This window comes from Nicotiana tomentosiformis, chromosome 3 (assembly GCF_000390325.3).
Source record: "Nicotiana tomentosiformis chromosome 3, ASM39032v3, whole genome shotgun sequence".
NCBI lineage: Eukaryota > Viridiplantae > Streptophyta > Magnoliopsida > Solanales > Solanaceae > Nicotiana > Nicotiana tomentosiformis.
In genome coordinates this window covers 2267902-2283177 of record NC_090814.1, presented here as the reverse complement: position 1 = coordinate 2283177, position 15276 = coordinate 2267902, and the positions used below count along the sequence as shown (strand labels likewise).

At 38.4% G+C, this 15276-nt stretch overlaps 2 protein-coding genes across 2 annotated transcripts in view; one reads left to right on the top strand and one right to left on the bottom strand.

Annotated features, from left to right (window-relative positions):
* The window catches only part of LOC104114923 (large ribosomal subunit protein P1-like), a 146656-nt gene that overhangs the window by 115384 nt on the left and 15996 nt on the right, over positions 1-15276 (top strand). The window lies entirely within an intron of this gene.
* LOC104098975 (uncharacterized) lies at positions 8713-12689 on the bottom strand. Its single transcript, XM_009605830.4, has 6 exons — positions 12227-12689; positions 11896-11971; positions 10749-10879; positions 10595-10665; positions 10231-10312; positions 8713-9088 (listed from the first exon to the last, which is right to left on the bottom strand). The coding sequence occupies exons 1-6, from the start codon at positions 12614-12616 to the stop codon at positions 9068-9070; spliced, it is 771 nt and encodes a 256-aa protein (XP_009604125.1). The 5' UTR covers positions 12617-12689; the 3' UTR covers positions 8713-9067.

Here is a 15276-nt window from a genome sequence, read left to right as displayed (position 1 = left end):
GTACAACCAATTAAACATGTCCTTCGAATATAAATCTTTCACATATAATTCATTCGAATAAATACCTTCCGAATATATTTCTTTCAAATAAATATCTTTCGAATATACTTCTTTCAAATAAATATCTTTCGAATATACTTCTTTCAAATAAATGTCACTCTCTAACACCTCATTTCATAATCATAAAACACGAGTCTCAGCCCACTTTCATATTTTCGTAACGTGGGTCTCAACCCACTTTTACATTTCCACGACACCTCGTGCACATATTTCTATCATAACTGCACGGACAACTCACGTGCCAATAATACAATTATTATTTACTCACGAACCTGTGCCCACATCTCATATCACAACTGCACGAAATATTCACGTGCCAATATCATAATCATCATATTTCCGCGGCACCTCGTGCCCACATATCATATCACATTTGCACGGACAAATCACGTGCCAATAACATAATCCGCCCGGCAATAGCCACATGCTCACAATTTCAACATGGATTAGACTATTATCAAGTTTACCGAAATAAAAAGACAAGTTGTATAAGATATAATAATAAACACAAGGAGAATCACAACATTACATAAGAATCATCAACACCATAATACCACATCATCATATAAAACTCATCGATATAATAACACCACATCATCACATATCATCCCTGACAATAGCCACCCTTATCTCTCCTATAGCCACCCTTATCGCTCCTATAATAGCCTCCCTTATTCCTCCGCCCTGACAATATCAATAGCTACCCTTATCGCTCCTATAGCCTCCCTTATCACTCCTATAATAACCTCCCTTATCGCTCCGTTTAATAGCCTCCCTTATCACTCCTCCCAGACAATATCCCAACATACATAACAATATTGAAATGTCACCCTTATGCCCACATAATGTCAACAATGGAATGCCATCTTTATACGCCGCTTAACAGTTACCCAAATCACACAATAATTCACACAGAATATTATCACAACAGCACAACATCATCAGCTCGTATTTACAAAATTCCCGTAGGCCACAACCATTACAGAGGTACAATAAAGTCAATTAATTTCATAACAGATAGTCCACGGCTCAACACAATATATATAAAATCTCAAAAACAACCACAAGGATGGAAAAATTACTCATCATAGGATAACGCCTTCTTTAATCCAAATTTTAGATAAATATATAAACCCCTCAATTTAAACTTATTTAATTAATTATTTGCAGATAAAAAATTCATAATATGATTATTTCCAAGATATCAAATCAACAAACACCCGGAATTCACATAAAAATCCAAGTGACAATCACACCAAATTATCATATAGAATACAAACTCGACAAACAAGGAATGAGGCATGACAAATCAAGGATTTACTAAGTTCCAACGATTTTCCAATTTAATACATAAGGGCGTCTACGATTTTCAACCAATATAATTTGCACATCTAAACCAAGTACGTACTCGTCACCTCTCGTACATGGTTTTTAATTACATAATTTCTACATAAGACTCAATTCCTAAGGGGTAATTCCCCCATTCAATGTTAGGCACGATACTTACCTTTTTGAAGTTAGGCTGATAGTCCAAAATAGCTTTCTCATGTGAATTGACCTCCGGACAGCTCCAATCTTTCTTGAGCCTTCCTTACATTACTACGAGGTTCTGGAAATCCTAGAAACTTCAATCTATTTAGAAACATAACAAAAGTGAACCATAATTAGGAAGATATTCATGGTTTCAGCTCATTTGAGCATTTTATCAAACACTAGATGTGCAGATTTGGTTACAAGGTTCTTCTACAAGATTTTCTTCACTCCACAACCCCAATCCTTACTTATTTGAGCTCAACAATCTTCCCACAAACCTTATTGGTATATGGGTATATTCATAATACTCTTACACCCAAGAATCATACTCCCAATCACCCATCTCTTATCCCAAACTCGAAATTGAAGACTAGGGGTTTGAATCTTACCTCTTAGATAAAGATCCTGTGATTGGCTTCCTTGTTCTTGAAGATTGGATGATTAGAACATTAGGTTCCCTCCTTCTCTCTCTAAAATGCTCTTACCTCTCTCTAAAACCCTCAGAAAAATACCCCAAAATAAGCCCTAAAGGCTATTTATCAAAATGGGGTCGGGTTATGAAAATAGAAAAATTAACCCTCCGAAATCAGGTCTGCAGTCGCATAATGGATCGCAGAATGGGTATGCGGGTCGCACAATGCATCACAGAATCGATGCCCAGAAATAGGTTGCGCTGGCTAGGTCTGCGGCCATTTTGCGGTCGCATAACCACTTCTGCGGCCCGCAGAATGGTTCTGCGGTCGCAGAATTGGTCGCAGAATTGCATTCTGCCAGCCTTTGGTAATTTGGTCATAACTTCTTGTAGGAGTGTCCAAATGACGAACGGTTTGAAACTTTAGAAATTACACTCAAAGATCTTTCATTTTGTAGGTAATACACCATATAACACTTCGTATAATGAGAGTTATTCTCGTTTGAAATTAGGTCTTGTGCGAACTCACTTGAAACTTTAGTCTATTATGAAATTTCCAACTTGACTTGGACTTAGGGCTCTCCTTAGACCATAAACCATTATTAATGCACCTCATATATAAACTATAATATACAATTGATATCCATCATATTAATAGTCCTCGTCTGCACACAAAATAATGTACTTTGCGTGCATCAACTTTCTTAATAGCACTTAACAACAACAACAACAACCCAGTAAAATCCCACTAATGGGGTCTGGGGAGGGTAGTGTGTACGCAGACCTTACCCCTACCCCGAAGGAGTAGAGAGGCTGTTTCCGAAAGACCCTCGGCTCAAAAAAAAATAAAAAGACAAAATGACAAAATGACAAAAAGAAAACAATATTAGTATCACAACAACAATCATAGGATAAATAGGAACACCATGAAATCCAGAAGAAAGATGCAAAGCAAAGGGAGACAATATTAGTAAATATTAGTATCACCACAACAATCATAAGAAAAATAGGAACACCATGAAATCTAGAAGAAAGATGCAAAGCAAAAGTGATAGCTAGTAAATAGGACATGCACTGAAAAGTGAAATAGTAAGCCACAACATTACCAATAGCTATCTTAGACAAAACCCTACATGGCTAGTCCCACAATGGTACGAAGTAAGGCACGACTCAACTACCTCCTAACCTACAACCCTAATACTCGACCTCCACATCTTCCTATCAAGTGTCATGTCCTCGAAAATCTGGAGCCTCGCCATATCCTGCCTGATCACCTCTCCCCAATACTTTTTAGGTCGCCCTCTACCTCTTCTCGTGCTATCCACAACCAGCTGCTCACACCTCCGTACCGGAGCATCTGGGCTTCTCCTCTGGACATGTCCGAACCATCTAAGCCTCGCTTCCCGCATCTTGTCATCAATGGGAGCCACATGCACCTTCTCTCGGATATCATCATTCCTAATCTAATCTATCCTAGTGTGCCCGCACATCCACCACAACATCCTCATTTCTGCCACTTTCATCTTCTGGATATGTGAGTTCTTAACGGGCCAACACTCAGCCCCATACATCATGGCCGGTCTAACCACCGCTTTATAAAACTTACCTTTGAGTATCGATGGCACTCTCTTGTCACACAGGACTTCATATGCTAACCTCCACTTCATCCATCCTACTCCAATACGGTGTGTGACATCCTCGTCGATCTCCCCTCCCCCCTGGATAACCGAACCAAGGTGCTTGAAGCTGCCTCTACTCGGGATGACCTGCGAATCAAGCCTCACATCCACGCCCTCTTCACCTGGCTCAGCGCTGAACTTACACTCCAGGTATTCCGTCTTCGTCCTGCTCAGCTTGAAACCCTTAGACTCAAGAGCTTGTCTCCAAACCTCCAGCCTCTCGTTAATACCGGCTCGCGACTCATCAATCAGAACTATGTCATCGGCGAATAGCATGCACCATGGCACATCCCCTTGAATATGGTGTGTTAACGCGTCCATCACCAGGGCGAATAAGAACGGACTGAGCGCAGAACCTTGGTGTAACCCCATTACAACCGAAAAATGCTCAGAGTTGCCTCCTACTGTCCTAACCCGAGTCTTAGCCCCATCATACATGTCCTTAATCGCCATAATGTAGGGAACCGACACACGTTTTGCCTCCAGGCATCTCCAGAGAATTTCTCTAGGAGCCTTGTCATACGCTTTCTCTAGGTCAATAAACACCATGTGCAGATCCTTCTTCCTCTCTCTGTATAGTTCCACCAACCTTCTAACAAGGTGTATAGCTTCTGTAGTCGAACGACCCGGCATGAACCCGAACTGGTTGTCGGATACAGACACTGTCATCCTCACCCTCGCTTCAACCACCCTCTCCCACACTTTTATGGTATGACTCAGTAATTTGATACCCCTATAATTGTTACAACTCTGGATATCACCTTTGTTCTTATACAATGGAACCACCGTACTCCACCTCCACTCATCCGGCATCCTCTTCCCCTTAAAAATGATATTAAACAACCTAGTCAACCACTCCAAACTTGCTCTCCCCACACACTTCCAAAATTCCACCGGAATCTCGTCTGGCCCGGTCGCTCTGCCCCTACTCATCTTACGCATAGCTCCTACGACCTCCTCAACCTCGATACGCCTGCAGTACCCAAAGTCATGGTGACTCTCGGAATGCTCCAATTCGCCTAGCACAATATCCCGATCCCCTTCTTCATTCAGAAGTTTATAAAAGTAAGTCTTCCATCTCCTCTTAATCTGGGCATTTTCCATCAATACTCTACCATCTTCGTCCTTGATGCATCTCACTTGGTCCAAATCCCGAGCCTTCCTGCCTCTCAACTTGGCCAGCCGGAATAACTTCTTTTCCCCACCTTTTTTCCCCAGTTCCTCGTACATACGACCATAAGCCGCAGTCTTAGCCTCTGTGACCGCCAACTTAGCCTCCTTCTTAGCTGCCTTATACCTCTCCATGCATACTCGCCTCTCCTCCTCACCTATGCTCCCCACTAACTTCAAGTACGCCGCCTTCTTTGCTTTCACTTTACCTTGGACCACTTCATTCCACCACCAGTCTCCTTTGTGCCCACCAGATATGCCCATCGAGACCCCTAACACCTCTCTCGCAGCCTCCCTAATATAGTCTGTTGTCGCTGACCACATAGTGCTCGCGTCACCGCTACTCTTCCAAGTTCCCATAGCCGACAACCGCCCCTCCAACGCTTGGACTTTATCCTTAGTTAAGGCTCCCCACCTGATTCTCGGTCTTCCTCGAGTAGACCTTTTCCTCCTCTTTAACATAATACCAACGTCCATCACCAAGAGCCTATGCTGTGTCCCGAGTATCTCATCCGGAATCACCTTGCAATCCTTGCACAACCCTTTGTCACACATCCTGAGGAGGAGATAGTCAATTGGGTCTTCGCTACTGCGTTTTGAAAAGTAACTAAATGCCCCTCCCTCTTCTGAAATCTAGAGTTCGCAATCACCAACCCAAAAGCCTTAGCGAAGTCCAACAACGATATACCTCCTCCGTTCCTCTCCCCAAAACCGAAGCCTCCATGCACCTCGCCATAGCCACCTGCGGTCAACCCAATATGCCCATTGAAATCCCCTCCTATGAATAGCTTCTCAGCAGGCAGAACCTGGCGCACTATCTCATCTAACTCTTCCCAGAAGTGCCGTTTAACCTCCTCATCTAGGCCCACATGCGGTGCATAGGCGCTAACGATGTTTAGGGTGCACTCTCCAACCACCAACTTAATAATCATCAATCCATCATTCACTCGTCTAACCCCAACTATAAACTCTCTAAGTTCCCTATCCACCAAGATGCCCACTCCATTCTTACCTTTCTAGACTCCTGAGTACCAAAGTTTATACCCGTCCACGTCCCTCGCCCTTGACGCTACCCACCTTGTCTCCTGGACACACGCTATATTGACCCTCCTCTTCTGGAGGATCTTCACCAACTCTATAGATTTACCCGTTAATGTACCTACGTTCCATGATCCAATTCTCAACCTACAGACACCCTTGTTCCCTTTACCTCCTGCCCCACCCCCTAAACCCTGCCCTACCTCCCGCACCACCCCCCATTCCCCCCGAGGACATGACCTCACTCGACCATCCCAGACCACAGCCACTATATCTACGGCAGAGTAAGGGGAATCACTATCACACAAGGCAACAGACCAAACCAGAAGAATACAAGTTGCAACAACAGGCACACTAATACGGTGAATAAACTAGTACGAGGTAAGATGCCAGCAATTTAACTCACAACAAAGGGAAACTGAAAAACGGGAGGTACCAACTCCCGCGAGCAGAATAGAAAATTCAAAGCAAGAATAATAGAACCTGAAGTCACCACGAGTGCCGAGAAAGGTGTTGTCCACAACAGCTATGTTTTGAAAGTTTTCGCCCGCTTTGCCTGAGGCTCGCCGGAAAATTGTCTCAGCCGCCGCTGCCGCTAGGCTAGATCAGTGCGCCAGAAAATAGGGGGATGGGGGTGGAAGAGACGAGGTATAGGGGAGAGAAAGAAAGGAGAAGAAGAAAAGGGAAATTTAAAAAAAAAAAAAAAAGGAAGGGGGCAGATCTGAAAAGCAAAAAAGGGGGGAGGGGAGTAAGGGGGAAGAAAAAGAACGCAAGAGAGAGAGAGGAAAAGAAGACAGGGGTGGGGTGTCTTACCTGGTCAAAGCTGTGAAAAAAGCTTTAATAGCACTTAAGTACTTTAAAATTTTTCGGGGTGTTACAGATATACAATATACCATTTTGATATACAGTACAAATCTATCTTCTTTGCTAGTTCAACTCAATTTCAATCCAAATTTTAAAAATCTACTCTAAAATCTCCACCAAATTGACTCAAACTTTAGCCACAAACCTCCAATCAAATATTTCAAACTAAATATTTTGGTTTAAGAAAAAAATTGAAAAAGCATGAGAATTCCGTTGAAAGTGAAAAAGAACTAATATAAAAATTTTAGAAAATTCTAAAAGGACCAAATTGTAATAGTATACTGTAACATTATATCGTTGAAATGAACTATATACCAAAATGGTATATAGTATATCATTTTTGTATACAGTACAAATTCTTCTTCGCCAGTTCAACGCGATAAATTATACACTATTGCATTAAATATTATATACCAAAATGGTATATAGTATATTATTTTTTTTATATAGAGGATTGGTTCATTCCTTCAAAAATTATAGTAGTATAATTAATTATATACTCTTGAATTAATTATTGTATAACAATACGATATACAATATAACATTTTAGTATACAGTACAAATCTATCTTCTTTGCTAGTTCAACTCAATTTCAACCCAAAATTTAAAAATCTACTCTAAAATCTCTACCAAATTGACTCAAAATTTAGCCACAAATCTCTAATCAAATATTTCAAACTGAATATTTTGGTTTAAGAAAAAAAAATTGAAAAAAGCATGAGAACTCTGTTGAAAATTGAAAAAGAACTCAATAAAAATTTTAGAAAATTCTAAAAGGACCAAATTGTAATAGTATACTGTTACATTATATAGTATACTATAATAGTATATCGTTGGAATAAACTGTATATCAAAATGGTATATAGTATATTATTTTGGTATACAGTACAAATTCTTCTTCGCCAGTTCAACGCGATAAATTATACACTATTGAATTAAATATTATATATCAAAATGGTATATAGTATGTTATTTTGGTATATAGAGGATTGGTTCATTCCTTCAAAAAAATTAGTAATATACTGTTGTAATTAATTATATACTCTTGAATTAATTATTGTATACCAATACAATATACAATATTATATTTCGATATACAATATAAATTCGTCTTCTTCGCTAGTCCAACTCAATTTCAACTTAAAATTCAAAAATCAACTTCAATAAAGTGAAATTTAACCACAACTTTCAAACAACAATCCGAACAAAATTCAGTCAAAAATTATTTCAAACATCAATAAATCATCAAAAATTAATTTGTGTTTTTCAAGCGTTTAGCTGTAATTTCTTATTCAAATCAGATTAAATCTCCACCGAAATACTTCAAGTTGAGAATAATGTTTACAGTGATAACTAAATTTTAACACCAGCATGATTTCAAACACGATATGCAAGCCTCCGATATAAATCATAAGTTTCAGCGTAACCATCGACAATCATGATTAGTTTGCCATGTTCGTTCATCTGACTTCACCTGTAGCATTCCATTCCCCTAAATTACCCCTACTACATATGAATAAGAAGAAGAGATTTGGAGAAGTTAGGGTTGTGTAATAAAGAAGAGAGAGGCTTTTCATGATTTAGGTGGGTAATATGATTCTGTAGGGTAGGTAGTTTTTGCAATTAGTTTTAAAATGGGTAAAGACAGATAATTTTTTATTGTTTTGTAGGTATATGGCGTAGTTTCCTCTAAATTAATAGGGTGAAGAAACGGAGGTAAGTGAAAGTGGAAATTAAGTTGAGTTTTAGAAGAAATTCCACCGTCGTGATAATGCACCATTCTAGCATTGAGTAGGGTGATAGGCAGATGAGAAAAAATTCCACCGGCATTAAAAAAGGTTAAATCCAAAAACAATACGTCAAATCTCATTTTGTTTTCTTTTTCTTTTTAAAATTCAATAAAGATAGCCTCTTTCTTTTCGTCAATTTGACATAAAGATAAGACAACCAGAGAAGTTAACAAAAAAAATATACGTACGCCGAAGCAGCGTATACGTGGTAAAGGCGTACAGCCATTATCCCTAGCAGAAATCTCAAATATACACCAATATCCTTTTCTACATTGATCCATTATGTAGGCTAACACATAAAAGCAATGAAAACTAGAAGAAAAGGGAATTTACAATAAAAACTTGCAGCACTTTTCCAGCGCAGCAGACCTAATGCCAAGCATATCAGAATCAGCAGCAACACTTCATTTCCACAAAAATTATCATTAAGCAGACATTGTTTATTCAAACATGTCTCCAGCATTATCTCCTGAAGCTTGACATCTCAAATGGAAATGAAGAGCAAATAGTACGAAGGAGTCCTATTTCAGAGGCTTCATACCCTGCACATTTACATGACCAGCAAGAAAAGCTTATTAATTATTCCATTTCAGTATTGAAATCGGAACTTATGCAAGTGTGTAGAAGATTTAATAGGTTACTAAATTTCAATACTGAAATGGTAGAAGACTAGAAGCATAAAAAATATATTCTTATTCAAGTTGCTAGATTTGCATGTTCCCGTTTTAACTTATTTCCTCCTTTCTAGTTTGGTAGCTTGAAGTAGATCGACAAACCTTCTTTTTGGCGTGGTGAGTGGTCATATCTGTCTTTTAGAGAAAAAGAGGATAAAGCACAAAATGTTATATGACCTTTCAGAAAACTTTTGGGAAGATACAGATGCCTTTACTTTTCATAGTCTTGAAGATACTCGTCTTTACATTTTATAGTCTAAAGTAGTATACAACTGTGCATAAGATTGCATATAAAATATTCTATAAATAAATGATACTATGAATTCTTGAAGTTTAGGCATCCCACGCAGGGTGCGCTCGTGTTGCCTTAGTCTGTGGAGTTATTGTGAATATAGGTCACGGTTTCAAACCTTTCTCCAAACAAATCCGTCCTTGTCCAAGAAGAAAAAGAATAATCTTGACGTTTAGATTACAGAGTTTTAAAAGACCACCATGCAGTGATGGAATACTATGACAAAGTACAACATTATGATATACTAGCTTAAGGACATAAGACTGATACCTAGGGTCGATATGTTTAGAACCCTAAATAATCTAACAAACCTCTTTCTAATGCAATTCAACCTTAACCATCTCTAACCATTACTCATCTTAACAAACCCCCGAGTTTGGCATAGTTTTTAGCTTCTAAAGGCAGAAAACCAACCCCCAAAAGGACCATGTGGTGTCTCTCCAACACAAAGACAAACTGTGAGAAGAGAGATCTGTTTCATGGAGGACACGGCAGCAGTGATATTCCAATTCCCCTTTACGTACCCTACTTGACAATTCCACTTTTAGGCTGATGCCTATATCTCTACAGGTGATTTAAACTGATCGTGTACAAGAACATAATAGTGGACATTTAGTACGAGCTGGAGATTATAATGATATACTTACAATTAATTAAATAAGAAACCAAGTTCCAATACCTATGAGCTAAAAGATTTATTAAAGGCATGCATCCATACCTTGGATATTCTGAACTCGTTCACCGCCATTCTGAGATTATCATCAGATAATAACAATCTTGATAAAGCCCCAGTGCTCAACCTGCCAGAAAGTTCAGCAAAACAAATGTATAGTAAGCACTCTGCTGCCCACATTACGGTACGAGATTGAAGGGATCTACGCAGGAAGCCTGGCTTGTTAAACAACGATATATGGAATTCCCAACCTAGTGGAAAGATATAGTAAAACTATTAAGTGGAACAAGTTTGAGCTACTTTGCTAGAAAATAGCTACTTATTATTTTTAGTTTCTTTTGACCCACTAACAAAAGCGCATCCGCCAAAACATCAACAACAGTTTGATGCAAATTACACAAATACATACCCCAACTTCTTAGCAGCATCTGCTACCGAGCCCTCAACAGCAAAAATTAGATCTAGTAAAGCTTGCATTCCCTATGGATTAAAGAAGAAACATAAAGTAAACATCTTGCATAAGATTTAAATTTTATCAAAGACATGAAGGAGGAAAAGTATACCAAAGCAAACTTAGGATTCTTTGGTCCAATCTGCGGGCCGCAATCTGAACCCCTGATTGTTGATTTAGCGGGAAGAATTTGAAGCAGCTCTTGAGGAGGTGTATATGTATCAAGATCGATGTTGTTCCTAACTAGATGAAAATAATAAAAACGTAAGCTTTCTAGATCATCATCTAGATGTAGAGCCGCATCAACATTATGCTTATGAGCTTAAACATATAAAGTAAGCCTGCAGCCCGATTCCAGAGTGGCACAAGATAAATTGAGAAATTTCCATCAAATAAGGTGTGGTTTCAACTATAACACAGTTATGTGCTTATTTTTATCTTTGTATTAATACCCTTATTTTCCAACAACTTTTCACCCATTCATCCATTAGGAAACCCTGTCTCTTTCTTTTATTGCTTCTCTATATTCCTAGTCAACGGCCAACCCGTAAAGCCTTTCAGTTCTATTTTGTGGCAACATAGAACTCAAGACACTAAAGCTCTGAAGATCTGGGAATTTGCACCTAAACAAGCCAATTTCAGAAATATGGTTTAGTGGGTGCGAGGAAAAAATCTGCCTCAAAACAAGGAAAGTGGACGCATTTCACCAAGAAAAAGAAATAGTACACGATTTCTCATTAGGTCTCCTCTCTAGTGCAGTGTATTAGGTAGGTCTCCCTCTGCTCTAGCTCTTTTATTTGGGTGTCATAAGTACAACTAGTTGTCCCGGCACAACTCTGCTAACTCAACAGTGCACTCCAAGCTCCTCACTTGATACAGTTAAAATTCCACGTCGCACACTTAATCACAGAACTCAAAGTTACTAGAGGTACAAGGAAATAGTACACGCTGATTAGACAAAAAATTGTACTCACTTTTTGTACAATGCATTTGACATGGCACAGAGTTTAAGATTTTAATTTGACTTGTATAATAAATCACTGGTTGTGGAGCAAATATTAAAGTAATGGTTGAAAAGTAACTCTAATAGAGAAATCTTCAAATAAAACAACAGCAACAACAACAACAACGTCTCAGTACCAAACAAGTTGGGATCAGTTATATGAAACCTCAAACCATGTTAAAATGCAATGTTTAAAATAATCAAGCAAATCTGTAATTTGATATTAGTGGAAACAACTAAGTGATGAAATGAATACCTTTAAGAGCCAGTAACACTCGTAAACGAGTTAAAGCAGAGGCACGATTCATGTGTTGGGATCTATCCTCCACAGCCTAAAATGAACCCCAAATACACAAGGATTTAAGTTATACACACGGACAGTGAAATGAACTTTTTACACCATCAGTATAATTTAACCTGTTAAATGAGATCACTTATCATTTATTCTAAAATATTCAATATTTTTCATACGTTCCAAGCACAGAAATTAAACTCAACACACAAATACCCAAAAAAAATAGCAAATTTCAGTTCAAAATCCAAAAATGGGTCATAAAAATTTTCACCAAAAAAATAAAAACTAAAACCTGAGCAACAATCCCAGTAGGGTTATGCTTCAAACGAACAGCAGATTCACGCTTGTTGCGGTGTTGTCCACCTGGACCTGAAGCCTTGAAAGTGTCCATTTCGCATTGCCTCATCAACTCCTCATCTGACATCAACAAGTATTCTTTCCCACCAACAAGACCCGTATCAACAGTTCCATTGCTATTATTGGTGCTGTATTTAGCCGACCCATATTCTTGAATTTGAAGGGGTGGATTAAATAATGATTGTTGAATTCTGTTGCCAACTGGTAGGTAGATTCTTGATGTTGGATTTGTGGTAGGAATGGAGATTGAATGAGGTGGTAGTATGGAGATGGTAGCGACGGGTTTTGTAAGATTTAGAAACGATTTGAAGATGGAACGAACCATGTGGGTGGCGTTGAGCAGGAAGGAGGTTATGGACTGTCTGGAGAAAAAAATAAAGAAGCTGAAAATATATTACTCCATAAAATAAAACAAATCCAAATTAAAAGTTATACTCCCTTCAGTTCAAAATAAATGCCCACTATCCATTAACGGTCTCATATTTAAAAACAGACTAAATCGATCATACCGTGCTGATTTTTAAATTTTTTTTAATAAAATTATAGAATTTTATATAAATTTACAACCGTATTGATAATTAAAGTATGTCTTTTATTTTATAAAAATAAACCGAAAAAATACCGAACCGTACCGAATAAATTTACATATGAAAAATATATTTATATATTAAGTTAAAAATAATAAAGTACTAAATTTTTCCTTGGGTCATGGAATTATAAAAATTGTTACAAGCCAACAAGTAATTAAGATCAAAATCCTAATGCCCAAACCTATTATGTTACTCCTACTGAGACTAAATTATTTCCAGCATATTCAACAGGAAGACACAAAGTATTCTAACGATTATGAGTGGCAAACTACAATGTATTGAATATATTTCATTTTGTATGATTTAGATTTATCTTTTTTGAGTATTTAATATTCTATAGACTTTATTTTTAAGTCTCGACTTGGTTAATATCTTTTGACTTGTGTGGTTTATCTTTTCTTTGTCTTTGCGTAATTTCTTTTACGCAGCGATAGAGTAGTTGATGGATCTATACTCTGCCCATCTTTTATTGTAACGACCCGGCAAGTCGTTTTGAGTATTACAACTCTGTTTTCTCCTTTACTACTCAAATTATACTTTACAGTTGTTGTGTGAATTATAGAGGTAAATGGTTCGAGTTCGGTGAGGTTTTGGAATGAATTGGAACATTTAGTTCCAAGGTTTAAAGCTTAAGTTAAAATAGTGATCGGATGTCGACTTATGTGTAAATGACCCCGGAATGGAGTTTTAATGATTCCAATAGCTCCGTATGGTAATTTTGGACTTAGGAGCGTATCCGAAAAATTATTTGGAGGTCCGTAGTGGAATTTGGCTTGAAATGCCGAAAGTTAGATTTTTGGGAAGTTTGACCGGGGGGGTTGACTTTTTGATATCGGGGTCGGAATCTGATTCTGGAAATTGGAATAGGCCCATAATATGAAATGTGACTTGTATGCAAAATTTGAAGTCATTCCGGATTGATTTGATGTGTTTCGGCACAAGACGTAAAATTTAAAAGTTCAAAGATCGTTGATTTTGAATTGAGGTGTAATTCGTCGTTTCGATGTTGTTAGGTATGATTTGAGGCCTCGAGTAGGTCTGTATTATGTTACGGGACTTGTTGATATAGTAAATTGAGGTCCCGGGGGCCTCGGGTGAGTTTTAGATGGTTAACGGATTGATTTTTAAATTTGGAAGACTGCTGGAACTGAAGCCTTCTGGTGTAATCACACCTGCGGAGAAGTAGTCGCAGGTGCGAGCTCGCAAGTGCGAGCAGGGGTGCGTTGAAGCGAGGTGCGCAGGTGCGGAAGGAGCTTCGCAGGTGCGGAATCGCACCTGCGCGAGAAGGAGCGCAGATGCGGGCAGAGGGCTGTGAGGCATTGGTCGCAGGTGCGAGGGAAAATTTCGCACCTGCGTGAGCGTAGATGCGGACGGATGCTCGCAGAAGTGAAAACTGGGCATGCAAGTGAAGTCCGCAAATGCGACATTTTGCTCACACAAGCGGAGGCGCAGGTGCACAAATCTTGTCCGCAGGTGCGGATCGACTAGACAGAATCCTTTAAGTTTGAGGGTTCGACATTTTCACCAATTTTCGGATTTTGAAGCACGGTTTGGACGATTTTGGAGAGAAATTTTTTCAAACAACTTGGGGTAAGTGTTCTTGACTTCCTTGTGGTTATATTTCATGAATTAATCTTCATGTTTGGTGTAAGATTATTGAATCTTCAAGAGAAATAGAAGGAAATTTCTATAATGTCACGAAACGAATTTTTCAAGTTTGAATACCGATTTGTAGTCGGATTTGAGTGAAATTAGTATGGTTGAACTTGTAATTGGATGAGTTGTCGTATTTTATGAGTTTCGTCAGATTCCGAGACGTGGGCCCCACGGGTAATTTTTGGGACGTAATTTCGGATATTTTGAAAAATATTAGTATTTTGATATAGTATAAATTTCTATAATTTTCATGGGCTGGATCAAATTAATTGTGACTAGATTCGAGCCGTTTGGAAGTGGATACGCGCATAATGGATTTTCTGGAGCATTGTTTAGCTTGCTCGGCATTTGATTTGGCTTGTTCGAGGTAAGTAACTCTTCTAATCTTGGAGTTGAGGGTATGAACCGTAAATATATGTATTATGTGAATCGTTGGGAGGTGACACACATGCTAGGTGACGGGCGTGTGGGCGTGCACTATATAAATTATGACATAATTATTTCTGTGGAATTTTATAGTTAAATAATCCTTGCATTCTCCATGCGGTTTTATGTGTCAAAGAAATTGAGCTGAAAATCATATTAAAAATTATGTTGAAGCTATGTGCCAGTATTTTGGGACCCGCAGAGGTCATATTGTTGTAAATTATTTGTTTTAAATTGAAAATTCATACTCAGTCATATTCATTTCATTACATATCATATCTCAATCTCTGTTGTTATTCATTGATACATTATA